At 39.9% G+C, this 27,297-nt stretch overlaps 2 protein-coding genes across 13 annotated transcripts in view; one reads left to right on the plus strand and one right to left on the minus strand.

The window, feature by feature from the left end:
• Positions 1-2,960, minus strand: part of MYO9A (myosin IXA) — a 257,752-nt gene extending 254,792 nt beyond the window's left edge. For all 10 annotated transcript variants that reach the window (XM_076004523.1, XM_076004524.1, XM_012768294.3 and 7 more), the window contains exon 1: positions 2,501-2,960. The gene's annotated coding sequence lies outside the window, so the exon portion shown is untranslated. The remainder of the gene's footprint in view (positions 1-2,500) is intronic.
• On the plus strand, positions 1,783-23,928 carry SENP8 (SUMO peptidase family member, NEDD8 specific). 3 transcript variants are annotated; one of them, XM_012768297.3, is made up of 3 exons: positions 1,783-1,872; positions 3,154-3,267; positions 22,557-23,928. In XM_012768297.3, exon 3 carries the CDS (start codon positions 22,593-22,595, stop codon positions 23,229-23,231), a length of 639 nt encoding a protein of 212 aa, XP_012623751.1. In that variant the 5' UTR covers positions 1,783-1,872; positions 3,154-3,267; positions 22,557-22,592; the 3' UTR covers positions 23,232-23,928. The 3 variants fall into 3 exon arrangements, with proteins under 3 accessions (XP_012623751.1, XP_012623752.1, XP_075860641.1); XM_076004526.1 differs by lacking the exon at positions 1,783-1,872 and adding an exon at positions 15,392-15,498 and having other exon boundaries at positions 3,048-3,267; XM_012768298.3 differs by lacking the exon at positions 3,154-3,267.
• The last annotated feature ends 3,369 nt before the right edge of the window (positions 23,929-27,297 follow it).

The following is a 27,297-nucleotide window of genomic DNA, read 5'->3' on the forward strand; positions in this document are numbered from 1 at the left end:
CCACGCACCCTCTCCCTAATCCCAAATCTAATCAAATCATGAAGTCCTGTCAAGTCTCAATACCCAAGTTCAGACGTACTAGTATCATTTGCCTGGATAACCCTCTGATATTCCTGCCTTTTGCCTTATTCTACTCTTCAATCCACCCTCCTCACTGCAGCCAGAGTGACTTTCATTTTTCTTGAGACAAGGCCTCACTCTTTTGCCAGAACTAGAGTGCAATGGCTTCGTCATAGCTCACTCCAACCTCAAACTCCTAGGCCCCAGTGATCCTCCTGCCTTGGCCTTCCAAGGAGCTGGGACTACAGACACGGACCACCACGCAGCTGGCTAATTTTTCTTTTTCTTTCTTTTTTTTTTTTTTAGAGATGGCAGGGGTGTCACTCTTGCTCAGGCTGGTCTCAAATTCCTGACCTCAAGCATTCCTCCCACTACTGCCTTCCAAAGTGCGAGGATTACAGCATGAGCTACTGCACCCAGCCTCGAGTGACTTTTTAAAAATACGTATCTGATCATTTCAGTTCCCTGTTTTAAAAACCTTCAATAATTTATCTGATAAATATTATAATCATCATCAAAGCTAGTCACACCATGGAAGCTCAGAGGTTCAATGAGAAATTTAATTATATCCTTTTCGTAGGTTCAACACAAAAGAATCATCAGGATTTTTTTTCAAATAATGAAAACTATTTAAATACATATATAGCAGCTGATACATTTAAAAGAAAAGCATACAGCATCGCTTGTAAAAGCAAAAGACTGAACATAACCTCAACTCCACCAAAATGGAACACTATCCAGCCAGTAAATGAGGTACTTCTATATGCATTGTTATTGAATGATCTCTAGGATTTAGTATTGTTAAATGGAAAAAACAAGCTATATACAGAGTGTATAGTATGCAACCATGTGTATAGTGTCTTAAGAACAGAAATGTATAGGTTTCTATATGCTGGAAATATCACAGAAAGGGTACACATGAAGCCTCTAAAAAAAAGAGGGAAAATGGGTGGCTAGAGGATAAAAGAGGAACAGAAACTTTTCACTGCATTAATCTTCTGAACCTTTTGACTTTCATACTATGTCTAGTTATTACCTATAATTTTAATATGATTTTTTCCCTCCTTAGTTACACACACAAAATAAAAATTTGGAAAGTACTGACTACAAAGACCTCTTTATATTTCATCCATATTTCAACTTTAAAATATGCACTAATCAATTGACATAACATTACATTTCCTTCTTGACAGTTCAGGAGTTCAACAAAAATTTTATTTAACATTTTACTACTACTAAGAAAGCTGTTGGTAATGACATCAGTGAACATAGCATGAATTTTCTACTTGCTCCTCAGAGAAGCAGCACAGCACAGCACGAGGTAGTAGAAATTTATTACTGACACTGAAATCTTCAGGGATTAAGGAAAGCTACAAATCTTATTTTTCCAGCAAATTCCATAACAGCCAATCCAAAGAGGTCTCTAGTATCCTTAAAAAACAATGCACAATATCTGTAGAATAAAGAGGTGAAGTGATATTACAAGGAGATACAGTTATAACCATTAATGTAATGTGATTTCATCCTTACAGAGGCCCCTAAAATGTCAGATCTGGACTACCTCACACGTTCTAGAAAAGATGAGTAGGCTGTATGACCTTATAATGGCACACACACAACCTGCCCTATCCGCCCATATCCTTCCCTTTCCCTCCCTTTTTTTAGCCCAAACCCTCCGAACATGGGTCTCAGTCGGTCCCCTTAAACCACACTGGCGGGAATACCCTAGGCTAAGCAAACATCCCCTCAGGACTTCATGGCAAAGCCCTTTCAACCAAAGAAAGGACCACGACTGGGGAGACAGATAACAAGGTTTGCTTGAGGAGAGGTCTGCGGGAGAGGCTACAGTAGGGGTGGGGGTAAAGGCCAAAGTCTGAAGGTGTCTAGAGGGGCTGACACCAGAGCTACTGGGAGCTAAGAGCATCGTGACCCAGGCCATCTGAAAGGCGTGATGGGTAGGGGAAGAGCTAGCATTCTTGGCGGTGAGCCAGCTGGGAAGGGGGTCTATAAGAAGGGCGGGGGCAGCGACAGATCTGTCTTGTAGCTGGGGGATGCAATGGGTTAGGGAGCGGTCAAGACTTTGCCTCGGGAACCGTGATAAGGTCAGCTCGGAGGATGTAACGGAGTCTGGAGGCTCCATTAAGAGTCCTAAGAGAGTCTGAGGGGCTCTAATGGGGTCTGCCGGGAGCGAGGGCGGAACCGTGACAGGAGCGCCGGGGAGGCTCGAGGACCGGAGTGGTGCCTGGCCAATGGAACACCCGAGGGGTGCGGTCTGCTGGGGATCCCGGGCCGCGATCGGGTGTTTGGGAGGCTCGGGCAGACTCGCTCGCGGGGCGTCTCCGCCGGGGCGGGGCGGGGCGGCCCTACGAGAGCCAAAGAGCGAGACTGAGACGTGGGCCAGAACTGGCTGCAGGGCCGCTGGGGCTTGGGCGGGTCTTACCTCGGGCTCCGCCGCGGTGGCCACCACAGCCCCCTCCTCGACAGCGGAAGCTGCCTCCCACCCTCGGCCCCAGGCTCAGGCCCGAGGAGGCAGCAGAGGCCGAGGCCACGGAGGGTCGGACGGTTCCAGGATGGGCCCAGCCGCCTCAGGGTCCGGGCAAGCGGCCGCTGCGCATCCCCCGCCCTGTCAGAGAGACTCCGCCCGGCCTGGGCAGGCACATCCCCCGCCGCGCCCGCCAGAAAGCACGCGTCGGACCGCCGCCTCAACCGCTGTGGCCGCCTCTGTTGGTGCAGCGATTGCCTCCGCGGCCGCCGCCTCTCACACTGCTGGCGGTTCTGTACTCCCAACAGCTACAGTCAACCGCCGCCGCGTCCCTAGTCCGCTTCGGCCAGCGCGCCCCCGGCCCCGCGCACGCGGCCCCGCCCCGCGCGACTCCTCGGCTGCAGGCGAGCAGGCGCGCGCGCACTTACCTCCCACGCCCCCTACTGCCAGCCCCGCCCGGCCCCGCCCCCGCACGTGACACCGCCTGAGAGTACAGTATGCGCTTGCGCGGACACGCCCCATTTCCTACGCTTGAGTAGGCCCCGCCCAAACTTTTCTTCCTCACCTTACGGCAGAGCTGGGCACTAACACTTAGATTTTCCCTCTACTAGAGAGCAATGTCGCAAGGTTGGGGAAGAAAACTCAGAGTTTGCGACCGTAGCTCTCGCTTTCCGGCCAATACAGAGGTGCCTGAAGGCTGGTTGTGGTGGTGAGGCCTGAGGCAGGTAAGAAGCCGCCTCCCCACTTTGGTTTGTCTCAGTTTGTCCCAGCACTGGATTGCTTTCCCGCCCACAAAGACTGGCGTATCCGTGCCCCCTCCCCACTCTGGCGCTGGATTATCAGCGCCGCCCCTCACAGCCCCCGCCCCTTTCCACACGCACACGCCCCTTTCCCTCCCCCCTTGTCACCGCCCCCGACCTCCGTTTCTCAGTCTTCGTTTCCATTCATTCCTCAGACTTTTCACTGAGTGGTTTCCATGCCTGAGATTCCAGAATGTCAGAGGCGAATGAAATAGTCTCAGCTTTTTGAAATGCTGTTATATAGGAGACTATGAGAGAATCCGCAGTGGTAGCACAGTAAAATTAATAATAGAGGGGGGGAAAGCACAGGATGCGCCCTGCGCCAGGAGGAGCTCCTGATTGTGTAGAAGGACGAGAGGAAACCTTTTCCAAGGTGACCTTTGGGTCGCTCTTACAGGACTTCTTTAGAAGACTAGTGAACAGTACCTGGTCAAAGAAATGGGAGAGAAGGTAGAACCAGAGAGAATGATGGGTGCAAAGCATATGACAGTATTGATCTGGAATAGCGAAAAGTAAGAGAAGTAGAATAAACCTGGTGGAAACCATGCTGGTGTAGATTTCCCTGTAAAGAAGAATCGCTATAAAAGGTGAGAGAAATGAGGAACAAGAATGTGGGCCGTAAGAAAGTTTTGTTTAAATGTGGAAGACTCATAGGCATAAAAGTGTACCATGGAGCGTGCTTGGTAGCTCACGCCAGTAATCCCAGCACTTTGGGAGCCAAGGTAGCTGGATCTCTTGAGCCCAGGAGTTCAAGATCAGCCTGGGTGTGGGCGTGGTGCTGTGTGCCTGTAGTCCTACTCAGAGGCTGAGCTAGGAGGATCTTGCTTGAGCCTGGAAGTTAGAGGTTGCAGTGAGAGTGTCTCATCAAAAAAAAAGTGGACCATGGGACAGAAGTGTAATGTTCTTCGGTGAGAGAGGCTAATCTATAAGATCTAGAGCACTAGTGGAACTAAACCTCGTATGTACTTTAAAATCACTTAGGACAGTTGTTTTTTTTCCTTTTAAACAAACCGAGTGTTGTGACCCTGCACGGTGGCTCACGCCTGTAATCCTAGCACTCTGGGAGGCTGAGGAGGGATGATGGCTCAGGGTTAGGAGTTCAACACCAACTTGAGTAAGAGCGAGACCCCATCTCTACTAAAAATAGAAAATTATCTGGACAACTAAAAATATATATAGAAAAAATTAGCCAGGCCTGCTGGTGCATGCCTATAGTTGCAGCTACTTGGGAGGCTGAGGCAGAAGGATTGCTTAAGCCTAGGAGTTTGGGTTGCTGTGAGCTAGGTCAACACCCTGGCACTCTAGCCTGGGCAAGAGTGAGACTCTGTCTCAAAAAAAAAAAAACAACCACAAGTGCTATTGCCCCACCCTAGACTTAATTAAATTCTGGATAGTGCCTGGCATCAGTATTGTTTTAAAGCTCCCCAGGTGACTCTAAAGCTGAGGACTGAGTACTACTAAACTATAGAGACGGAAAAGATAGGAAGTAGGAGCCAGGCTCCGTGGCTCACGCCTGTAATCCTAGCACTCTGGGAGGCCAAGGCAGGTGGATTGCTCGAGGTCAGGAGTTCAAAACCAGCCTGAGCAAGAGTGTAGACCTTCTCTACTATAAATACAAAGAAATTAATTGGCAAACTAATTATCTATAGAAAAAATTAGCCAGGCATGGTGGCACATGCCTGTAGTCCCAGCTACTCGGGAGGCTGAGGCAGTAGGATCGCTGGAGCCCAGGAGTTTGAAGTTGCTATGAGCTAGGCTGACACAGGGCACTCACTCTAGCCTAGGCAACAAAGCAAGACTCTGTCTCAAAAAAAAAAAAAAAAAAAAAAAGGAAGTAAGGAAGGGCAGTAAGTTGAGGGAGTTGGCTCCGTAATATTAACTGTAATATTAAGATGGGGATCATTTGTTTTTTGTTTTGTTTTGTTTTGTTTTTTGAGACAGAGTCTCGCTTTGTTGCTCAGGCTAGAGTGAGTGCTGTGGTGTCAGCCTAGCTCACAGCAACCTCAAACTTCTGGGCTCAAGCAATCCTGCTGCCTCAGCTTCCCGAGTAGCTGGGACTACAGGGATGCGCCACCATGCCCAGCTAATTTTTTCTACATATATTAGTTGGCCAATTAATTTCTTTCTATTTATAGTAGAGACGGGATCTCACTCTTGCTCAGGCTGGTTTTGAACTCCTGACCTCGAGCAATCCGCCCGCCTCTGCCTCCCAGAGGGGGGGTTGGGGGGGTCATTTGTTGACAGAGATAAAATATTGGGGATGGCTTGAGAAGCTTGAGCAGAGTGATAAGTTTTGAATAACTGCTCTGGGAAATGGGAGGAGCCAGTCCTGCCTTTCCATTTAGGAATATTCATATTCTATCCCTCAACCTTAGTCAGATCCACCTTGGTTACTGTTCTCTTTCCTATCCCTTTCCCTTTCATCCAGAGTTTATCAGCAAGGGCCATCCCAATTTCTATCCTCAAAATGATCAAAACTAAGCCAGATGAGATTCAAAGACCAACGCCCACTCCCCTAGAGATGACTACACACTGTCTTGCCAACTTAGAATCTGTTTTCTGTTATTCGTTTCATCAGTCACTTAAGTTAGGACAAGATGTAAAGATGTTTAAAATACGGCCCTATTAGGATCAAAAAGTTAGGGAAAATAAACCTTTAAACAAAGAATTCATTTGGCAGGCAGAAAAGAGATGTATAAGGTAAAGCCCAAGATAGTGCATGGCTGCTGATAACTAGGGTTAATCCAAAAACCTGTCTATCTGCCTCAGATAAGAGAGTTACTGTTGTCTGGTATGGCGACAACGTGGAGAGTAGGGGTGGGACAGAGATGAAGATGATAAAGTGGGTGTGAACAGATTATGAGGAACCTTGAATTCCATGCTAAAGAGTTTAGGTTGGCTGGGTGAGGTGGCTCACGCCTGTAATCCTAGCACTCTGGGAGGCCGAGGCGGGTAGACTGCTCGAGGTCAGGACTTCGAAACCTGCCTAAGCAAGAGCGAGACTCCGTCTCTACTATAAATAGAAAGAAATTAATTGGCCAACTAATATATATAGAAAAAATTAGCTGGGCATGGTGGTTACATGCCTGTAGTCCCAGCTACTTGGGAGGCTGAGGCAGTAGGATTGCTTGAACCCAGGAGTTTGAGGTTGCTGTGAGCTAGGCTGACGCCACAGCACTCAAAACAAAGTGAGACTCTTTCTCAAAAAAAAAAAAAAAAAAAAAGTTTAGGTTATATACAATAAGCAATTAATAAGAATAAATAACAAAGATTCTTAACTTCTTTTATACCATGGACCTCTTGGCAGTCTGGTTTATGAACCTGATTTCATAAAAATGTTTTTAGATGTATAAAATAAAATACATGGCTGGGCACGGTGGTTTGTGCCTATAAACCTAGCACTCTGGAAGGCCAAGGAGGGAGGATTGCTTGAGCTCAGGAATTCAAGACCAGCCTAAGCAAGAACAAGACTCCATCTCTACTAAAATAGAAAAATTAGCCAGGCATTGTATTGTGTGCCTGTAGTTCCAGCTACTTGAGAGGCTGACGCAAAAGGATCACTTGAGACCAGGAATTTGAGGTTGCAGTGAGCTACAATGACATATGACTGCCACTGCACTCTATGCAGAGCAACAGAGTGAGACTCTGTTTCAGAATAAAATAAAATATAATAAAACAAAATATATAATAACATAAAGGAAACCAATATTTTTGAAAGTTTTTTTTTCTTTTTCTTTTTTGAGACAGAGTCTCCTTCTATTGCCTGGGATAGAGTGCCATGGCGTCAGCCTAGCTCACAACAACCTCAAACTCCTGGGCTTAAGCAGTCCTGCCTCAGCCTCCCAAGTAGCTAGGACTACAGGCATGCTGCTACCATGCCTGGCTAATTTTCTTCTATATATTTTTAGCCATGCAGCTAATTTCCTTCTATTTTTTAGTAGAGACAAGGTCTCACTCTTGCTCAGGCTGGTCTCAAACTCCTGACCTTGAGTGATCCTCCCGCCTTGGCCTCCCAGAGTGTTAGGATTGCAGGTGTGAGCCACTGTACCTGGCCAAAAGTTTTTAAAATATTAAAATAAATATGCAATATAGTTACATATGTACTTTATGCATTAAATAACATCTAGCAGCAGCTCTAATTATGTAATTTCAAAGTAGTGATGAGGGCCTGGCATGATGGCTCATGCTTGTAATCCCAGCACTTTAGGAGGCTGCAAGAGAATCATTTGAGGAGAGGAGTTCAAGACTAGTCTGGGCAACATAGCAAGACCCTGTCTCTACAAAAAATCAAAAAATTTTCCAGACATGGTGACGTGTACCTGTAGTCCCAGCTACTTGGGAGGCTGAGTCAGGAGGATCAGCTAAGCCCAGGAGTTGGAAGCCACAGTGAGCTATGATCACACCAGTGCACTCCAGCCTGGGAGAGTGAGACCCTGTCTCAAAAAAAAACAAAACCCAAGTTAGTGATGAGTATAAATTATATACCTACAGCAACTTTAATGTGATATATAAATATTGTAAAATTTCTACTGGTGACAGTCATAAGCCACCATACCCAGCCTTAATTGGGGGAAATTAAAACCAAAAAAAGGGGGCTTCCTCAGTCAAATTCTATCTGTACCTATGATCCTACATTTGTGATTTTTTTTAAGGTCTGAACTCCTCTCTCCTTTCCAATCCCTTAAACCTCTTGGATGAGTAAAACATACTAGCAAACATAAAGGAAAGTCCTCAAAACCCAGGTAGCCTTTGAAACCAATCATTACCAGACTATATAAAAACTTACTGTTCAAATCCCAGCCAATACCCAAATTTTGTGCTTTTTAAACATAGTCAAAAAATTTGAATTTGGGGTTCAAGTATTACTAATCCAAATGAATAATGTAAAGTTAACTTACAGAACCAGATTCTCTGAGAAGCCACCATTGCTACTTTCTTCAGCATGACTAGTCTGTATTGACTTGCTGTCCATCAAACAATTGGAGGCCTTTGGGTGGTGATATGGTTCAACACAGAATAGGTAACCCAGCTCCTTTGAAACTAAACAATACCAGTTTAGTTTGGTATCTAAACTATCTAAACTATCCAGTCCAAGAGAGAACAGAAAATGTCTTGCAGAAAATTTCAGGCAAAACAAAGTATAAGAAAAACTTGGCCCGGGCGCAGTGGCTCATGCCTGTAATCCTGACACTCTGGGAGGCCGAGGCGGGCGGATTGCTTGAGGTCAGGAGTTCGAAACCAGCCTGAGCAAGAGTGAGACCCCCGTCTCTACTAAAAAAAATCGAAAGAAACTAATTGACCAACTAAAAATTGACCATACAAAAAATTAGCCGGGCATGGTGGCACATGCCTGTAGTACCAGTTACTCGGGAGGCTGAGACAGCAGGATTGCTTGAGCCCAGGAATTTGAAGTTGCTTTGAGCTAGGCTGACGCCACGGCACTCACTCTAGCCTGGGCAACAAAGCAAGACTCTGTCTCAAAAAAGAAAAAAAAAAAAGAAAAACTTGGTATACACCAAGTTTATAGTAAAGACAAAAACCGTGACACAATTACAGATGTCGAGGTAGAAATGAGGTAGAAATGGTACACTGGGAATAGAATTGTTTTGTTTTGTTTTGTTTTGTTTTGTTTTGTTTTGAGACAGAGTCTCGCTTTGTTGCCCAGGCTAGAGTGAGTGCCATGGCGTCAACCTAGCTCACAGCAACCTCAAACTCCTGGGCTCAAGCAATCCTGCTGCCTCAGCCTACCAAGTAGGTGGGACTACAGGCATGTGCCACCATGCCTGGCTAATTTTTTCTACATATATATTACTTGGCCAATTAATTTATTTTCTATTTATAGTAGAGACGGGGTCTTGCTCTTGCTCAGGCTGGTTTCAAACTCCTGACCTCGAGCAATCCGCCCACCTAGGCCTCCCAGAGTGCTAGAATTACAGGCGTGAGCCACCACCCCAGCCTCTTTTTATGGTCAATGACATTGATAGCTGTGCCTAGTTACAGAGTTATAAATGAAGAGCTTTGGTGTTAAACAAGGTGATCTTTTAGGATTTCTTCTATCTCCCTGCCCCAAGACAGGACAAAATGGAATTTTTGGCAGTAGAGTTACCAGGCATTATCATCACACAAAGTGGTTTTTCTACTTTGAAAGCTGCATTCCTCTATTTGTGAAATACTGATGTTAGAGGAACATGAAATATATAAATTATTTATAAAATTGAGCATATTTTCTGTGTTTAACAGTTTTATATTTTTATGAGTTTTTAAAAATATATTTCACTTCTGTATTTTGCTCAGGAAAAATATTTATTTATTAAAACTTTAGTTTGTCAGGCACTGAAGAAATTGGTAAAATCTAATCTCTGCACTCAAGAGGGTTATATAAATCTTGATGGTAATTTTTACATGCCATGTTATACAAATCTCTGCATGGTTTAGGCTTAACATTAAAAGAAAATGTTTAATTGGGGGAAATTGAAACCCCAAAAGCAGCCTTGAACTTCCTTCCTGAAAATATTTGTTTTATGCTACCATAAAAAAGCACATTTAGGCCGGGCGCGGTAGCTCACGCCTGTAATCCTAGCTCTCTGGGAGGCCAAGGCGGGCGGATTGCTCAAGGTCAGGAGTTCAAAACCAGCCTGAGCAAGAGCGAGACCCCGTCTCTACTATAAATAGAAAGAAATTAATTGGCCAACTGATATATATATAAAAAATTAGCCGGGCATGGTGGCGCATGCCTGTAGTCCCAGCTACTCAGGAGGCTGAGGCAGAAGGATCGCTCGAGCCCAGGAGTTTGAGGTTGCTGTGAGCTAGGCTGACGCCATGGCACTCACTCTAGCCTGGACAACAAAGTGAGACTCTGTCTCAAAAAAAAAAAAAAAAAAGAGCACATTTGGTCTCGGATCTGATTCTTTTTGTGAAAGTGCAAATGGGACCATACCTTAGAAGCTGGGCATAATCTTCTAATTTTAGTAAACATCAAATTATTTTTAAATATTCGTGATTGAAGGTTTATGGGAAAGAGATTAGATTTACTCTGTTTTTTCCAGAGGACAGAACTAAAACTCCTAAGTTGAAGAAAAAGACATATTTTAGGTCAGTGTAAGAGTGGGAGGTGGTATATCTTCCCCCTACCCCAAAATGGAAATCATTGTATATATACTGGTTATATACTCAGAATAAAAAGAAAGGGGGGGAATTAAAGCAGAAAATATCAAAAGGTAGAAAGAAAAACAAATCAAAAAAGTATTGGCTGGGCGCAGTGGCTCACGCCTGTAATCCCAGCACTCTGGGAGGCCGAGGCGGGCAGATTGCTCGAGGTCAGGAGTTCAAAAAAAGTATTAATCCTGTTTCTTAAAGAAAAATGTATTTGAACTTTTGATGGATATCGTTCTTAATTTTTGTATATGTTTTTATCATACACAAAATTTTATATCACTGTCCTTTTTGAAACATTTCATGAACATTTTTCTATGTCAATAAATTTACATCTTCAATGTTGTATTTAGTAGCTGAACACTATTTCATTGTGTGGAAACCCTATTATTTAATTTACTGGACCTCTTTTGAACTCCAGGTTGTTTCCAATTTTTCTTTTACAAATATTTGCTGTGGTGATCATCTTGTTAAAATTTTGCACAAATTCTTAATGTTTCACTTAAGATAAATTTCTGAAGGTATAATCCCTACATTTGTACATTTCTTAAAAAGTAAAATATAATGACAAATTACTCTTCAAAAAGATTGCATTTATTTATACTCCTATCAAAATGAAAGTGCTCATTTTCCTAGTCTTTCAGCAGTGTTGGTTATTATGTTTTCTTCATCTTTGCTAGTTTGGTGAAGAATTAAATCTTGTTTTAATGTGCATTTCTTTGATTACCAGTAAGGTGTTCAATGTCTTTACATGTATTTATTGGCCAGTCATATAAGTATATTATATGTGCTTGTATTATATTTTTGTTTCACTTTTTAGCATTTAACTGTTTCCTCCATCTAAAATATAATTTAAGGTATGAAGAAGGACTCTACCTTTTTTTTAATCAAATGATTAACAAATTATGCCAATGCCATTTATTAAAAAATCCTGCAAGCATCTCCCACATTTAAGTACACAGACCATAAGGTGTTAATATATATGCTTCAAAACAAAAAAAAATTTTCATGGTCAAACAAGTTGGGGAAAAGGTCAGATCAAAAAAAGTTAAATATAAAAAAAAATTAAAAAATAAAAAAAAAGTTAAATAAAATTTGTATTGCCAAACTTTTTCTAGGTTTTTCTGTGCTTGTGTGCATTATCAATCTCTAATAAGGAGTTTTAGTAGTTAACATTTCCCTAACTTATTTAACCATGTAATCCTATTTTTCGTTCTTCCAAAAATACCTCTGGAAGCCTATAGAACCAAGCTGTCCAATATACTAGCCACTAGCCACATGTGGCTATTTAAATTTTAAATTAATTAAAATTAAATATAAATACTCAATTCCTCAGTCACACTGACCACATTTCAAGTACTCAGCCACAGGTAGCTAGTGGTTACTGTATTGAACATTGAAAATAAAGAATATTTCAATCACAAGAAGTCCTATTGGACAGAGCTGCTATAGAAGAACATAGACGTCAGTGGAAGACACTGAAAACCTTGGAAAAATCCATAATTTCCCCTACTGACTTGTCAGATAAACGTAATAGCCAGTACATTACCTATAAGAACAGACTCTTCCATTGATTTGTAATGGCTTCATCATTATATTTAAAGTTTCTAGTCTTTGTATGAATTTGTTTTTATATTGTTCCATTGATACATCTATTTCTGCTCTAATACCATATAGCTTGTTGTAAGTCAAGCCTCTGCACCTTGTCCTAAGAGGAGAAATGAAGAATTCTTACATGGAATAGGAAGTTAAACTAGAAGGGACACTAAAGACCCCTTCTAAGACTTTGTAAATGTAAACATTTCTCTGTAAAACTTGATTTATATTGAGATCTATACACCATTATTTATTCATTTATTCTATAATTATTTATCGAGTACATCCCTGACAAGCACTGTTTTAGGCCCTAGGGTTAAAATAGTAAACAAGGCAGAGAAGGTCCCTTGTTCTTTTATTTTCGTGGAGTTTACATTCTTATTTTAGAGGGGTGGGGAGAAAATATTAACCAATAAATAAATAAACTATCGATGGTCATGAATGCTATGCAAGCAATTGAAATTAGAGTGACAGAGAGTGACTGGTGGCCTCTTTATTTTGGCTGGTCAGGGGAAACCTCTGTGAATAAGTGACATTTAAAGTGAGATCTACCAAACAAAAGGAGTCAACCACTAGAAGGTGCAGATACAGCTAGTTTACCAGCCCTCAAGAAAGAAAAAGCATGGTGTATTTGAGGACTAAAAAGAAAGTCAGTGTGGCTGGGGCTTTGGTGGGCAAGGGGGAGAATAATAGGAAATGAGGTTGGGGAAGCAGCTGTAGCCATGTATCATGGGAGGGTTTTGTAAGCTAGAGTAAGGAAATTTCTTTTTTTTTTTTTTCTATGATAGTGAGCCATGAGAGGATCTTAAGCAACGGATGGACATGATCTAACTTAAAATTTTAAATAATTATTCTGACGGCTGTATGGAGAATTTACTGGAGGGGGGTCAATGATGAAAATAAGGAGACCTGTTAGGCAAGGTCAAGCAAGAAATGGTGACCAGTTTGACTAAGGTGATAGTAGTAAAAATGGAAATCATTGGATAGAATATTTTGACTATAGAATCAAAAGGACATGTTATAGATTGGTTGTAAGGTATGAATAAAATAGAAAATTCTGGGTTGATGTTCATATTTCATTATATAGTACTAGGTTCAATTACCAGTCTGATTATTATAGGCAAAATTGGCACACATAAGACACCAATAATGTTTTGATCAAGTGAATAAATTTGCTTTAATATTAATACATGTATTTCTCCTAAACACATTTAAGCTACTAAAGTATAAGCTTGTGCTCATGCCTTTATTAATTATTAGAGAATCTGGTTCCTAAGAAATAGGGGTTTATGTTACAGACACATCAGCTATGGACAGTACCTATGGGATGTTCTGCTGAAGTATGCAAGCCAGTAGGGTGAATGAAGCAGAGAATATTGCCTGCCTTAAGTACAAAAGTTCTATGGGAATCTTATATTTTATTTTTAAAATTCATGCTGATTTTGCATTAAATGCTATAATATACCCATGTTTATGTTAATAATTAAAATATTTTAAGTTTCTGATTAAAATATTTTAAGTCAACAATTGTTTAGCTCTTCTCCCCTAAAGCTGGTAAAATTGAAGCTCTAGAAAGATGCACTGTAATTAGCCTGTGTTTGTTTCTTAGTATTTGTTTGCTGTTTGATACCTGCTGGAGATGTATCCATTTTCAGTGGTCCCCAACCTTTTTGGTACCAGGGACCAGTTTCGTGGAAGACAGTTTTTCCACAGACAGAGCTAAGGCAGTGATGCTTGAGGCCTGGTTCCTAACAGGCCACAGACCAGTACTGGGCTGCGGCCTGGGGGTTGGGGACTGCAGATTTAGAGAAGCACAGACCACATGTGTCAGCATTTGCAGTTTGTTACTACTTGAAACAGCAGCCAAAGGGGGTGCAGAGAGGAACTACATTTAGAAACTATTAACTTTTATAATAGTTACTTAAAATGAGCAGAATGGCTGTACTTTGTGATGTTTTTAAAGACATACCTGAATGAGGCTATCTCTTTTTTTCTTTTTAAGGAACGCTTACTGAATAATTAAAGGGAAAAGTGAGTAAAGGTCACAATTCTGGAATAGTATGTTTTCAATGAAACAAATGTATGTGGATTACTACTTCATTCAATAGCCAACAGGCATATTTTCCCAGAAGTTAGGAGACTTGCTGCATGCCTTATAAAATCCTTGTTAATTTAAGACCCTAATGTATAATGTTGATCTCATAAAGTAAATATTTACACATCTTATAATATCTATAATTCTTCTCTATATCCAGTGTAATTAGTATTTTTAAGCATTTACATTCATTAAAAATCCATATTGAAACAGCATTAACTCCTCTAGTTAAAGGTTACTGCCTTTAAGATATTTTAATAAATAGCCTCAGTGCTTTATTAGAACTTTAAAAGCTCTTAAAATTAATTCAACCTAGAAATTTACTATAGATTACATAACAGTGGTCTAGAAAAGGGATTGGCAAAGTTTTTCTCTAAGAGGCCAAACAGTAAATATTTTAGGCTTCACAGGTGACTCAGCTTTGTCCTTGTATCTCAAAAGCAGCCATAAACAATATGTAAACAAATGAGCATGGCTTTGTTTCAATAAAACTTTATTTATAAAAAGAGGCCCTGGACCAAGTTTGGTCCTGCAGGCTATAGTTTGCAGACCCTTGGACTAGAAAACTAGAATTTGCAGGATTTTTAAAATAGGATGACAGAATTTAAAAATTGGCAAAGATAAGAGCTTAGACTTTGAATCATAGAGTGTAGAGCGGGAGGAAACTTGGAAGTCATAGAATTACTTGGAAATGTCTTTAAAATATAGGTGCCCAGACCCTACCCCCAGATATAGATCATGTATGTTCTATAAAGTCCCCATAGATGATTCTGATGTGCATCCCTGGCTAGAACTTTTATTTATCTGATCCAAATCCCTCAGTTTACAGATTTTGAAGCTGAGGCCCAGAGGTTAAGTGACTTCTCTAAACAGCTGATCAATTGCAGATCCAAACCGAATCCTATGTTTTCAACTTCCAACCTAATGTTTCTGCTGAACCAGCAGCTTCTTCCTTTATCAACAGATAATCAGAATGCCTCCTCTTGAACTGTGAATTTTCCCTTTAATTTAGTTTTTATTACTTTTTAAATTGTATAACAGTTTTCAAGTAGTGTACATTTTAATGATTTTAGGATTAATATGAAAAAATAATATCTTCTATTAAAATTAAACCTTTGTTTAGGAATTGTTCTACACTGTGAATTCTTTTCTTGTTTGTTTGTTTAGAGACAGAGTCTCACTTTGTTTTTGTTGCCCTGGCATCAGCCTAGCTCACAGCAACCTCCATCTCCTGGGCTCAAGTGATCCTACTGCCTCAGCCTCCCGAGTAGCTGGGACTACAGGCATGCGCCACCATGCCCAGCTAATTTTTTGTATGTATATTTTTAGTTGGTCAATTAATTTCTTTCTATTTTTAGTAGAGACGGGGTCTTGCTCTTGCTCAGGCTGGTTTTGAACTCCTGACCTTGAGCAATCTGCCTGCCTCCAGCCTCCCAGAGTGCTAGGATTATAGGCGTGAGCCACTGCACCGGGCCTTACACTGTGAATTCAATATTAGCTTCATTTAGTTGCAGAAATTGGAAGATATAATAAACTAAACCCTGTAATCACAGGGTTTGTGTATACTAACAACACATTAATATTATTGCTTCACTCTCAGGTTAAGAGAACAGTTTTCTCCCTGGGTCAGTTAGCTTTGGTTAAAATATAAAAGAGAGAACAATTTTCTCTGGATTAGCATTCATTTTTCTTATGCCAAAAGTAAGCTTACAAGAGCACAGAGTCATGCCATGGCTAGTTCTATCTTTGATGACTTTGTAGCTTTCTATGAAGAGACAAACAAATGCTTTATTTTCCAAAAATCTTTAGGGTCCATTATTACCATCCCAAATATAGGTAACAGGGAAGGAAACTAACTTTTTTGAGAGCCTGCTATATATCAGACAATGTGCTAAATGTTTTCATGCATATTTTTAATTCACATAACAACCCTGTGAGAGTTCTGCTACTATCTCATTTCACAGATGAGGAAAATGTGGCCCAGAAAGAGGATGAATAACTTGCCCAGGGTCACATAAATAGCAAGTGGCAAAGTCAGAGCCTCATCCCAAATCATAGAAGTATAACATGTTTTATAGGATTTTACAAATAGGACTATGAGAAGGTCATTGTCTCCCCAGTTCACTCACCTTTCTTACTGTTCACCCAATCTTACTTACCAGCGACCAAGACCAAGTACACAGGTCAGCAACCAAGGAAAACAGAGAAAGCACAAAACCAAAGTAAGAATAGAAATGTTACAGAAGATACAAAAGTCTTGAGATCTCATTTCTCCTTTTTTCTCTATTCCATATTTTCTGATTCCTTTTGTAAAATGTTTCATTTATCTAGTACACATTTATTGAACCTCAGATATGCCAGGCACAGTGCTCACTATATAGAAAAGAAATATTCCTATGATGTTATAGATGGTTCTTAGTTCTTTTGCTAGGTCCCCTTCCATCTTCTTTTATCCCACCCTGTTAATACTATTATCATCATCCTCCCACTCTCCCCACTGAAACCCCAAACCAGTTCATAATTCTTCTCTTTTATCCACCCTCCTCTGATCACTTACTGAATCTTATTCTCTGTCTGCAATATCTGTTTCTCCATTCTTACTACTGTTTCACTTGGCTTAGGTCATTACCTCCTACCTTTACTTTGAGTGAAAATCTAATTGATCTCTGCCTTCAGTTTCTCTCCCTACCAATTAATTCTGTATATTATGATTAAATTATTAATTTAAGTATTGGCCTAGCCATTTCCTCCAGTATAAATTTAAAACTCCTTCACCTGGAATTCAGTCTGTTACCACTTAGCTTCTAATGATCTTATTCTTCTAACCCTCACCTACACCCCTACTACTCCCACGTAATTCCAGCCACACTGGACTACTCAAGATTCTCTCCACACTTAGCAGTATTCTTGCCTCTCTGTATTCTTAATGCCCTTCTCCATGCATCCAACTCTACGTGCCCTTCAAGAGCCACCTTTTATGCCACTTTCTCCTTGAAGCCTTTCCTGATCTGAGTGCTGCTTCCTTTTCACCCTCCTAGCTGGGAATGATTATTGCCTTTTCTGAATAGGTTTCTTACCTCATTGACTGTAAGCCACCTTATACATCTTTGTAGCTCTCACAGCACCTAACATTAGGTCCTCAGTAGGTGTTCATTAACTAAACGAATTGTATATACAGTATATGTTCACTGTAACAGAATAGGCTTAAGCTAAGAAAGGGTAGGAACTGTGACTATTTCATTCTCATTCTGTATTTCTAGCCCCTAGTACACAAGAAACACTCAAACATTTATTAAGTAAAACACATTACAGGTATCAGTTATTGGGATATAAATTTCCTTATGGCATAACAGATATCTAGAAATACTTTATGTTGTATTTTTAAAAATCTTAGTACGTGTTTGTTTTATATTGATATACCTTATATAAAGGTCATGTATTAATATTATCACTTTACATAAGAGGAAGTGAGACTTAAAGAAATTATGAGTATTATGAGTAACAGAACTGAGTCTAAAATTCAAGTCTTCAAATATGAAGTTTAGAGTTCTTTTTCTTAGCCAAGGGTGGTTTGACCAAAAGCTAGTTTAGTTCTATTTGCATTAGAATTTTTAGAGTTAAACGGTTGCAGAATACAATTAGGGCTTTGATTAACGCTTTATCTGTGTGCTAGATATGTTAAAAATCAAATAGATAAAACATAAAAGCTATTAATGAAGAAAATCTTAGCCCTGCCTGTGGACACTCCCTCCAAGGTAGAGATGACTGTCTATTTAGGCACCCTTCTGCCCTATTCCTAGCTGAGTTGGCTGTTAAGGTATGGGTATGATTTCAGCAGGCAGCATAGAGAGCAGGTCTCCAGTTATTTGACAAACTGTGCAATCTGACACTCATCATTTTGCAACATATATTGAAGGCATGAGGGGGAGATGCTGTATCCAGGGAGCCTTGATTGACACTCATGCAATTATTCCCCTTTATATTAATATACTCTTAGATGAAGTCAGATCAACAAGATGATTACTTAGTTTTCACCAACTTGCTTTTACCAGATTGCTATTTTCCCATTTGCCATCAGGCTAGATATTAAGGATCATTATAGAAAATAATCCTATCAAACTATTGCATCTATCATAAGGATATTGTGAAACTATTTGTTGATACACTGTGTCTTCTTTTATTAAAATTTCTTGAGAAAAAACTGACTTTCATACAAAAACTTCTTTTACCTCTCCTGAGCAGTTGCTTTGCTTTTACCTTATGAACATTGTGAATGTTTAACTTAACTCTCTCTGATTAGCTGCCAAAAAAGCTTACAGCCAAATATGTGGCCCACCCATAACAAATGTGCTGTATGCCTCATTAACTTCATTCCTGGCTCCAGTTTATGTCTCTGCTCTATTTATTCCTCTTTTCTTAAGAAAATCTTAATTCATGCCATCTTATTATATATATATTTTTTCTCATAAACAGCCTTATATTATGTCTGAAATAGTTCAGATTATGATATATTGTATTTACATAAAACCATCTTGGATGCTTCATAGTTACTTCATTTACTTTAGCTTTTTTTCTTAAGGGATAGATTTATTTTTATATAGGTTTTTGAAAAGTTTTGATTACATGAAAATGGTTATATCACAAAATTTTGTTGTTTTAATGGTATAATCAAGTGGTAAAATAATTGCCTAATGGCCATAATTAACTTGATGTTATAATTCTAGCCTTGTCCTTCACAACAGTAATACTGTTTTCTTACAATATGTTTTGTTTTGTACTTTCAATATGCATGTGACAGTTTATTGCTATGTGATTTTTAGAAATACTGTTGTGGTACCAGGTCAGTGCATAACAGTTAGCTCTCTATAACTCTGTTGAGTCTGTTAGGCTTATATTTGGTGTCATCTTCTGCACCCATCAGACTTCTTGTCTTTTTTAGCACCTGATTTTGAGTGATCACAAGCATATTAATCTCATTATACAACTTGTCTTGCTTCTGCCCTAAGTTAGTCATTCTGTTTTTGGAAGAGATAATGTGAATGGATATTGGTTTCTAAACCTCATTTGCTTGGATTGGTTTGGAGCTCTATCTGGATTTTCTTATTATCTTGCTAATATCATCAAATTAAAAACATATTTTTTGAAACTATTATAATACCTTCAAGTAAAATTATTTAGACTTTCTCTACAAGTCTCTGAGGTAGGTAAGGCAGATATATGCCCTTTTTACAGATAACAAAAACAAGGACAAAATCATTTACATGGCAAGATGATACTAGCAAATCAGCGATAAAACTAGGGCTAGACAGAGGTCTCCTTTTTTTTTTTTTTATTTTTTTTGAGACAGAGTCTCGCTTTGTTGCCCAGGCTAGAGTGAGTGCCGTGGCATCAGCCTAGCTCACAGCAACCTCAAACTCCGGGGCTCAGCGATCCTACTGCCTCAGCCTCCCGAGTAGCTGGGACTACAGGCATGCACCACCAGGCCCGGCTAATTTTTTGTATATATATTTTTAGTTGGTCAATTAATTTATTTCTATTTTTGGTAGAGACGGGGTCTCGCTCAGGCTGGTTTCGAACTCCTGACCTTGAGCAATCCGCCCGCCTCGGCCTCCCAAAGTGCTAGGATTACAGGCGTGAGCCACCACGCCCGGCCTGATTGCTATGCCACACTACCTTTTAAAAGGTAGGCCGGGCGTGGTGGCTCACGCCTGTAATCCTAGCACTCTGGGAGGCCAAGGTGGGCAGATTGTTCAAGGTCAGGAGTTTGAAACCAGCCTGAGCGAGACCCCGTCTCTACTAACAATAGAAAGAAATTAATTGACCATCTAAAAATATATATACAGAAAATTAGCCTGGCATGGTGGCACATGCCTATAGTCCCAGCTACTCCGGAGGCTGAGGCAGTAGGATCACTTGAGCCCAGGAGATGGAGGTTGCTGTGAGCTAGGCTGATGCCACGGCACTCACTCTAGCCTGGGCAACAAAGCGAGACGCTGTCTCAAAAAAAATAAAAAAATTAAAAAAAAATAAAAAATAGGGGCCGGGCGAGGTGGCTCACGCCTGTAATGCTAGCACTCTGGGAGGCCGAGGCGGGCGGATTGCTCAAGGTCAGGAGTTCAAAACCAGCCTGAGCGAGACCCCGTCTCTACCATAAAAATAGAAAGAAATTAATTGGCCAACTAATATATATAATATAAAATCAGCCGGGCATGGTGGCTCGTGCCTGTAGTCCCAGCTACTCGGGAGGCTGAGGCAGGAGGATTGCTTGAGCCCAGGAGTCTGAGGTTGCTGTGAGCGAGGCTGACGCCACGGCACTCACTCTAGCCTGGGCAAGAAAGCGAGACTCTGTCTCAAAAAAAAAAAAAAAAAAAAAAATTTAAAAAAATAAAAGGTCCAAAGAAGTTCTAACTTTCATTATAAACACTATATCATCTTTATGGTATCTCTTAAGGTTATGGATGGGGAAATGGGCAAAGGTAAATTATATCACTCATGCTCATAGCTGAACAGTCTCAGAAATGAATTTCATTTGATTACTGTCATGATTTTCTATTGTTGAAATTATAGTTCCTGGATGGGCGCTGGTGGCTCACGCCTGTAATCCTAGCACTCTGAAAGGCTGAGACGGGTGGGTCATTTGAGCTTGGGAGTTCGAAACCAGCCTAAGCAAGAGCAAGACCCCCGTCTCTACTAAAAAAATACAAAGAAATTAGCTGGACAACAAAAAATATATATAGAAAAAATTAGCCGGGCATGATGGTGTATGCCTGTAATCCCAGCTATTCGGGAAGCTGAGTTAGGAGGATTGCTTGAGCCCAAGAGTTTGAGGTTGCTGTGAGCTAGGCTGATGCCACAGCACTCTAGCCTGGGCAACAAGAGTAAGACTCCATCTCAAAATGTGTATATGTGTGTGTGTGTGTGTGTGTGTGTGTGTGTGTGTGTACACACACACATACATACATATAAAAAAATTCTAGTTCCTTTTAACGACAACCCTTATCACTATCACTTTCCATTATGGAAGAGGAAGCAATATTTTTTTGTTTCTTTTTTTGGGACAGAGTCTCACTCTGTTTCCCAGGCTAGAGTGCTGTGGCGTCAGCCTAGTTCACAGCAACCTCAAACTCCTGGGCTCAATCAATCCTCCTGCCTCAGCCTCTTCAGTAGCTGGGACTATAGGTACATACCACCATACCCAACTAATTTTTTCTATTTTACTAGAGACAGGGTCTTGCTCTTGCTCAGGCTAGTCTCGAACTCCTGACCTCAAGCAATCCTCCCACCTCGGCCGGAGTGCTAGGATTACAGGCGTGAGCCACCGCCCCCAGACGGAAGCAATATTTTATCTTATCTCTTGAAAATTAATGTTGAAATGGAAACTATTTCACTTGGTAATTAGTAACTTTTTTTTTTGAGACAGTCTTGCTCTCTCACCAAGGCTGGTCTCGAACTCCTGGCCTCAAGCAGTCCTCCCACCTCAGCCTTCTGAGTAGCTGGGATTACAGACACAAGCCACTGTGCCCTGCACTTTTTTTTTTAGATTCTTTGAGTTCATCTTTAATATAAAAATAATTTGCTACCATTATCATGCATATTCCTTAAAGAGCCAAATAAGATGGTAAGTGCTATAGTGTTTGGTAAAACATTAGCTATAATTTTATTTATATGCAGTCTCTGCATTTAAGAAGAAAATTAAAAATTCATGCTTACTGTCTTTGCAATTCAGAAGCCAAAAAGAAAAAAAAATTCATGCATACTGTCTACATGAAAACTTTCCATAGTTAGTATTCTAACTAATTGTTTACATACAGCACTTAAGCTAAAGTTACCTACAATTATAGTTGACCCTTGAACAACCTAAGGATTAGGCGTCCTGATGCCCCATGTAGTCAAAAATCTGTGTATAACTTTTAACTCCCTAAAAATTTTACTAATAGTCTACTGCTGACCAGAAGGCTTACTAATAGTCAACACATATTTTTTATGTTATGTTTAATAGATACTGTATTTTTATAATAAAGCAAGCTAGAGAAAAGAAAATAATATTAAGAAAATTACTATATAAGGCAGAGAAAATGTATTTACTATTCATTAAGTGGAAGTGGATCATCGTAAAGGTCTTCATCCTGGTCTTCTTCATGTTGAGTAGGCTAAGGAAGAGGAGGGGTTGGTCTTCTGTCTCGGGGCTAGCAGAGGCAGAAGAAAATCTGCATATAGGTAGATTCGTTCAGTTCAAACCCATGTTCAAGGATCGACTGACTGTATATTTATTCTTTCCCACAACCCTATGAGAGTAGCTGTTATTTTATAGCCCATTTTACATTCAGGTATTATATTCAGCAGTAAATATTGTCTTTTGCCTCTCCTTCAGCTTCTGGAATTTCTCAGCAACCCTGATCAGTACAAGATGGACCCTGTAGTCTTGAGTTACATGGACAGTCTACTGCGGCAATCAGATGTCTCACTATTGGATCCACCAAACTGGCTTAATGACCATATTATTGGATTTGCCTTTGAGTACTTTGCCAACAGTCAGTTTCGTGACTGTTCTGACCATGTCTGCTTCATCAGCCCTGAAGTCACCCAGTTCATCAAGTGCACTAGCAACCCAGCAGAGATCGCCATGTTCCTTGAGCCTCTGGACCTCCCCCACAAGAGAGTTATATTTTTAGCCATCAATGATAACTCCAACCATGCAGCTGGGGGAACCCACTGGAGTTTGTTGGTTTATCTCCAAGATAAAAATAGCTTTTGTCATTATGATTCCCATAGTAGGAGCAACTCAGTCCACGCAAAGCAGGTAGCAGAGAAACTGGAGGTTTTCTTAGGCAGAGAAGGAGACAAACTGGTCTTTGTGGAAGAGAGAGCCCCTGCTCAACAAAACAGCTATGACTGTGGGATGTACGTGATATGTAACACTGAGGCCTTGTGTCACAACTTCTTTAGGCAGCAGACAGAATCACTGCTGCAGCTACTTACCCCTCCATACATCACAAAGAAGAGGGAAGAATGGAAAGACCTCATTGACAGACTTGCTAAAAATTAGCTGTTGAAATATATTTGTGACTTTTGAAGTCTCCTCTTTCTGCCCTTCCCCATTTGTTGATAACTGCAATCTCAGTGCCTGAGGGAAGATGCCTAGTAGAGGAAAGCTTAATATTCTTACTTTTTCCTGAACAAATATTATCCTCTGCATTATCCTAATGGACAGTTTCACTTTAACCCTGCCTTGAGAGCAATATCGTCTGTGAAAATGTCTTGAAATTATACACCAAAACCTTATAACCAACTTATGTGAACATTCATTACAAACAAGGTTCCAGTAAGACTTTTCTTATTGGTATGAAATCAGTTTCCTTTTGGTCTCCCTTATCCACATTGGCTTATGCTAAAGGAAAAGCAGTGCTCTGGAAAACAAATCAAGAATATATGAAATCTAGAGGAATGCAAAGAAGGAAACTATAGAATAGAACCAAAGACTTGTTGCATGGCCTACATAATTAAAAAGATCAACTGGCTGGAAGCAGATCAAGGCCTAACTTTATTCAAGACCTAAATATTATGAGAATCAATTATTCATTTATTTGTGATATTCACCATGCAAAGGCTTTCCCAGGTATCTGCATAATCTTTGCAAATATTTGATGAGACAACGTTAGCCCATCTTCCTCCATCTGGTTCCCATAGTACTCTAAGAAAGGGGAAATTTGAGTAATTTCATTAAAATGAATGGCTGTGGTGGAGCTCTTAGTTTGTTCACTGAGTGGGTCGACTTGCTACTCTGAACTGATAACAGCTTTTCCTTACCTTGTCTATTAGCCACGCATACACTTTCTCCTTATATCCAAAGTTCTTTGGTTCTAAAACTCATAGCTGATAACTTCCACAGTTACCTGTTATTTCAGATAAATATTTCTGCTTTCTGATAGTTACAGGTTTTTTACCCTATCCTTCATCTGGCAGAGTTTGAAAACAACTTTTTATGTCATGGTGATTTCAGGACTGTTAGTGTATCTGAAACTTACAGACTTAGAGTTGGTTTATTCTTTAAATATAAAGGAAGAAAAGTGACCTTGCTCAACCCATTCACTTAATTCAAAATGCAGACAGTGTAATTATTAAAATGTGGAACAAAGAATAAAAAGAAATGCTCTCCCTCCAAAAGCACTGATCTGTTTTAGTTGTTTCAAATAATGAACAATTAGATGATAGGTTGAGTACATATATTAATTCTGTTCCTAATAAGAATTAGATTGTAATGCATATGAGACTTAAAACCCAAAAATTAGCTTTAGCCATGAAACTTATTTCAGCTACCTCCCTAACATAACCCTGCCCCCAGCCCTCATGGCCCAAAATAACCTCACCACCCGCTGACCACAGAGGGCAGTAACTCAGTTCCTTTTAGCCAGGAAGGGAAAACACAGTAAGTATAAATAAGTATGGGTTATGTAGCAGGTCTGAGGGAACAGAAGTTGAAACTAAAAGTCAAAGAGAAAGCTACCAAAAGGTTCCATTTCAAGTCATTATGTTTTGGATAAAAAGGAGACCTAACAAAAGATGGGGGCAGGGAAAAGCTTAGGAACTGGCAATTAGCCGTAGAGGTGAAATAAAGAGGGAAGGACCACAAAGAGGAGTGACACAGGTTGCTAATAAGCCACAAGTGTAGGTAAAGATAAGAAAGCAGTATTATTTCAGTGACTGTTGACTTAGGCAGCTAGTCTAGACTAGGAAAGTCAAATCCTCTCGGGGAAAAGTTGTCATCTCTCTAGTAATGCAAAGTATGTTTGTTTAAATGTCAGTATCTCCCATTGAGAGTTAATGCATATGAGTGCAATCTTTCCCAATTCTAAGATTCAAATTCAACCGAGAAATAAATTATTTCTTTAACTAAACTAGTAAATCTTTAAAATATATATATATATATATGTATACATATAATCAAAGATCTCCTTTTCCGCATATATGGCATGATTGGACTGTGCTACAGGTTAGTTTCCTTATATAACATTTTGAGGCCGGGCGTGGTGGCTCACACCTGGAATCCTAGCACTCTGGGAGACCAAGGCGGGTGGATCATTTGAGCTCATGAGTTCGAGACCAGCCTGAGCAAGAGCAAGACCCCCTCTCTACTAAAAATAGAAAGAAGTTAGTCGTACAACTAAAAATATATAGAAAAAGTTAGCCGGGCATGGTGGCGCATGCCTGTGGTCCCAGCTACTCGGGAGGCTGAGGCAGGAAAGATCGCTTGAGCCCAGGAGTTTGAGGTTGCTGTGAGCTAGGCTGACGCCATGGCACTCTAGCCTGGGCAACAGAGTGAGACTCTGTCTCAAAAAAAAAAAAAAAAAACATTTTGAGTATGTCATTTAGCATTGTTAGCATTGTAATGTGACAATTATAAACATTAGCATTATAAATGACAGGAGAATTTAAGAGTTGACTTGTATTTCTTTATATGTTATAATAGCCCATAAGTTATGTACCTGCTTAACCATACACCATTGATGCTACATGATACATGAAATAGGGAAAGGATCTTTTGATGATATTGTGCTCTCTTAGAATCAAAAGGATCCATTATGCGAAATTCATCTTCAAAACATTCAAAAGGAAAGCAGGTTATTCAAAATTGGGCTAAGCAATTAGCAAACTGAACTATCCTGCTTTCAAATATCCTATTGTGTTGCCCCGTAAGTATAATCACACTTGTCTGACCTGTGTCTCATATAGAATTCAAAAAGGTCACTGTACATAAACCCGGCTGTAGATGGTGGTAAAAAAGATAAGTATCAGTGGGTTTTCTGTTTAATACTGTCTAAACCACAAATATTTCCACGCTTTGGGTAGGTAGGTGTTGAATTTCACAAGCACTGGTCCTAACTAGATTAGAATAATTTAAAATTTACAAGTGGATTATATTTTTGATACGTACCTAATAATTTTGACTATTCTATAATTTTTACTATATCCATAGTGACCATATGTTTTAATAATAGACATTTCATTGAAATGGCAAAGTAGAATTTCTCAGTTCCATGGTTATTTACTGATACTGAATGTTTTTTTTTCTTCCATCACTTAAAATAGAAAAAGAGAAAATATTTTTGGAAATTTGCTGTGGTATTAGAGCATGTCTTAATCAAATCTAAGCTCTGTCAGTTATAAACTTGTAGCTTCAGGCTAATTTGAGATTCAGTGGCCTCATCTGCAAAATGAAGACAATTACATATCATATATAAAGTATACAATAGACATTAAAATAAACCGTATTTCCCTTCTGTCCTACTACTGCGTTCCATTTTAAGACAAACAGCAAGTTTGAAAACTTGGTGTTACATTGTCATGCAGCTAAACAGCTGTGTGAAAAATGGCTGATAAATACTGTTTATGTACAAAAGAGAAACTTAGGATGGTAAATAATAGCAACAACTAACTTTTATATCTGTATTGTGCAGGGTGCTTTCTGTGCACACACACATACATAAAAGTACCTTGCACATTATATATATGCATCTATATATTATATATATAAAGTACCTTGTACATTATTTTCTAGAGAAATGTATGTATATAAAATCTCATTTAATTCTCATGTTTTAACAGATATTATTCCCATTTTATATATACCCATTTGTTTCTCCCTCTCAGAAAATGGTAGCAAGAACTCCTTGCTTAAATATTTTAAATGTAATCTAGCCTTGCCTTCTAAATGTCATATATTCATCTGGTATGTTACAGAAACCAATAATGAGAAATTGTCATCTCAATTAACTGCTGCTAGAGAGCAGGACCTATACAATAACTAGCTCTGTTTTATATATTAGGTCATATTTGGATCAGCTCCTTATATCGAGCCCCTGATCTAAGGCACTTTAAAAGCCCAACATTGTACTTCCTGTGTCACCTTTCATATTCCATGCATATGAAAGATGGGAAGTAGAACAAGAGCAGCAACCTGGGGAATCTCATTTTAAAAAGAAGGCTTAAAGGAATTGCATCAAGTAAATGGGACTAAACAAAGATGCTCTGCATAAATGTAGAAAAATTGGTCACTAAGTTCCAAAATGAAGCTGAAATTTCACTATGGAAAAATCAAGTGCTAAATGCACTGA

The sequence above is a fragment of the Microcebus murinus genome, chromosome 6 (assembly GCF_040939455.1).
Source record: "Microcebus murinus isolate Inina chromosome 6, M.murinus_Inina_mat1.0, whole genome shotgun sequence".
NCBI lineage: Eukaryota > Metazoa > Chordata > Mammalia > Primates > Cheirogaleidae > Microcebus > Microcebus murinus.

Excerpts from the sequence above, each read along its gene's own strand:
- SENP8 (XM_012768297.3), top strand. The coding sequence starts at position 22,593 with ATGGACCCTGTAGTCTTGAGTTACATGGACAGTCTACTGCGGCAATCA.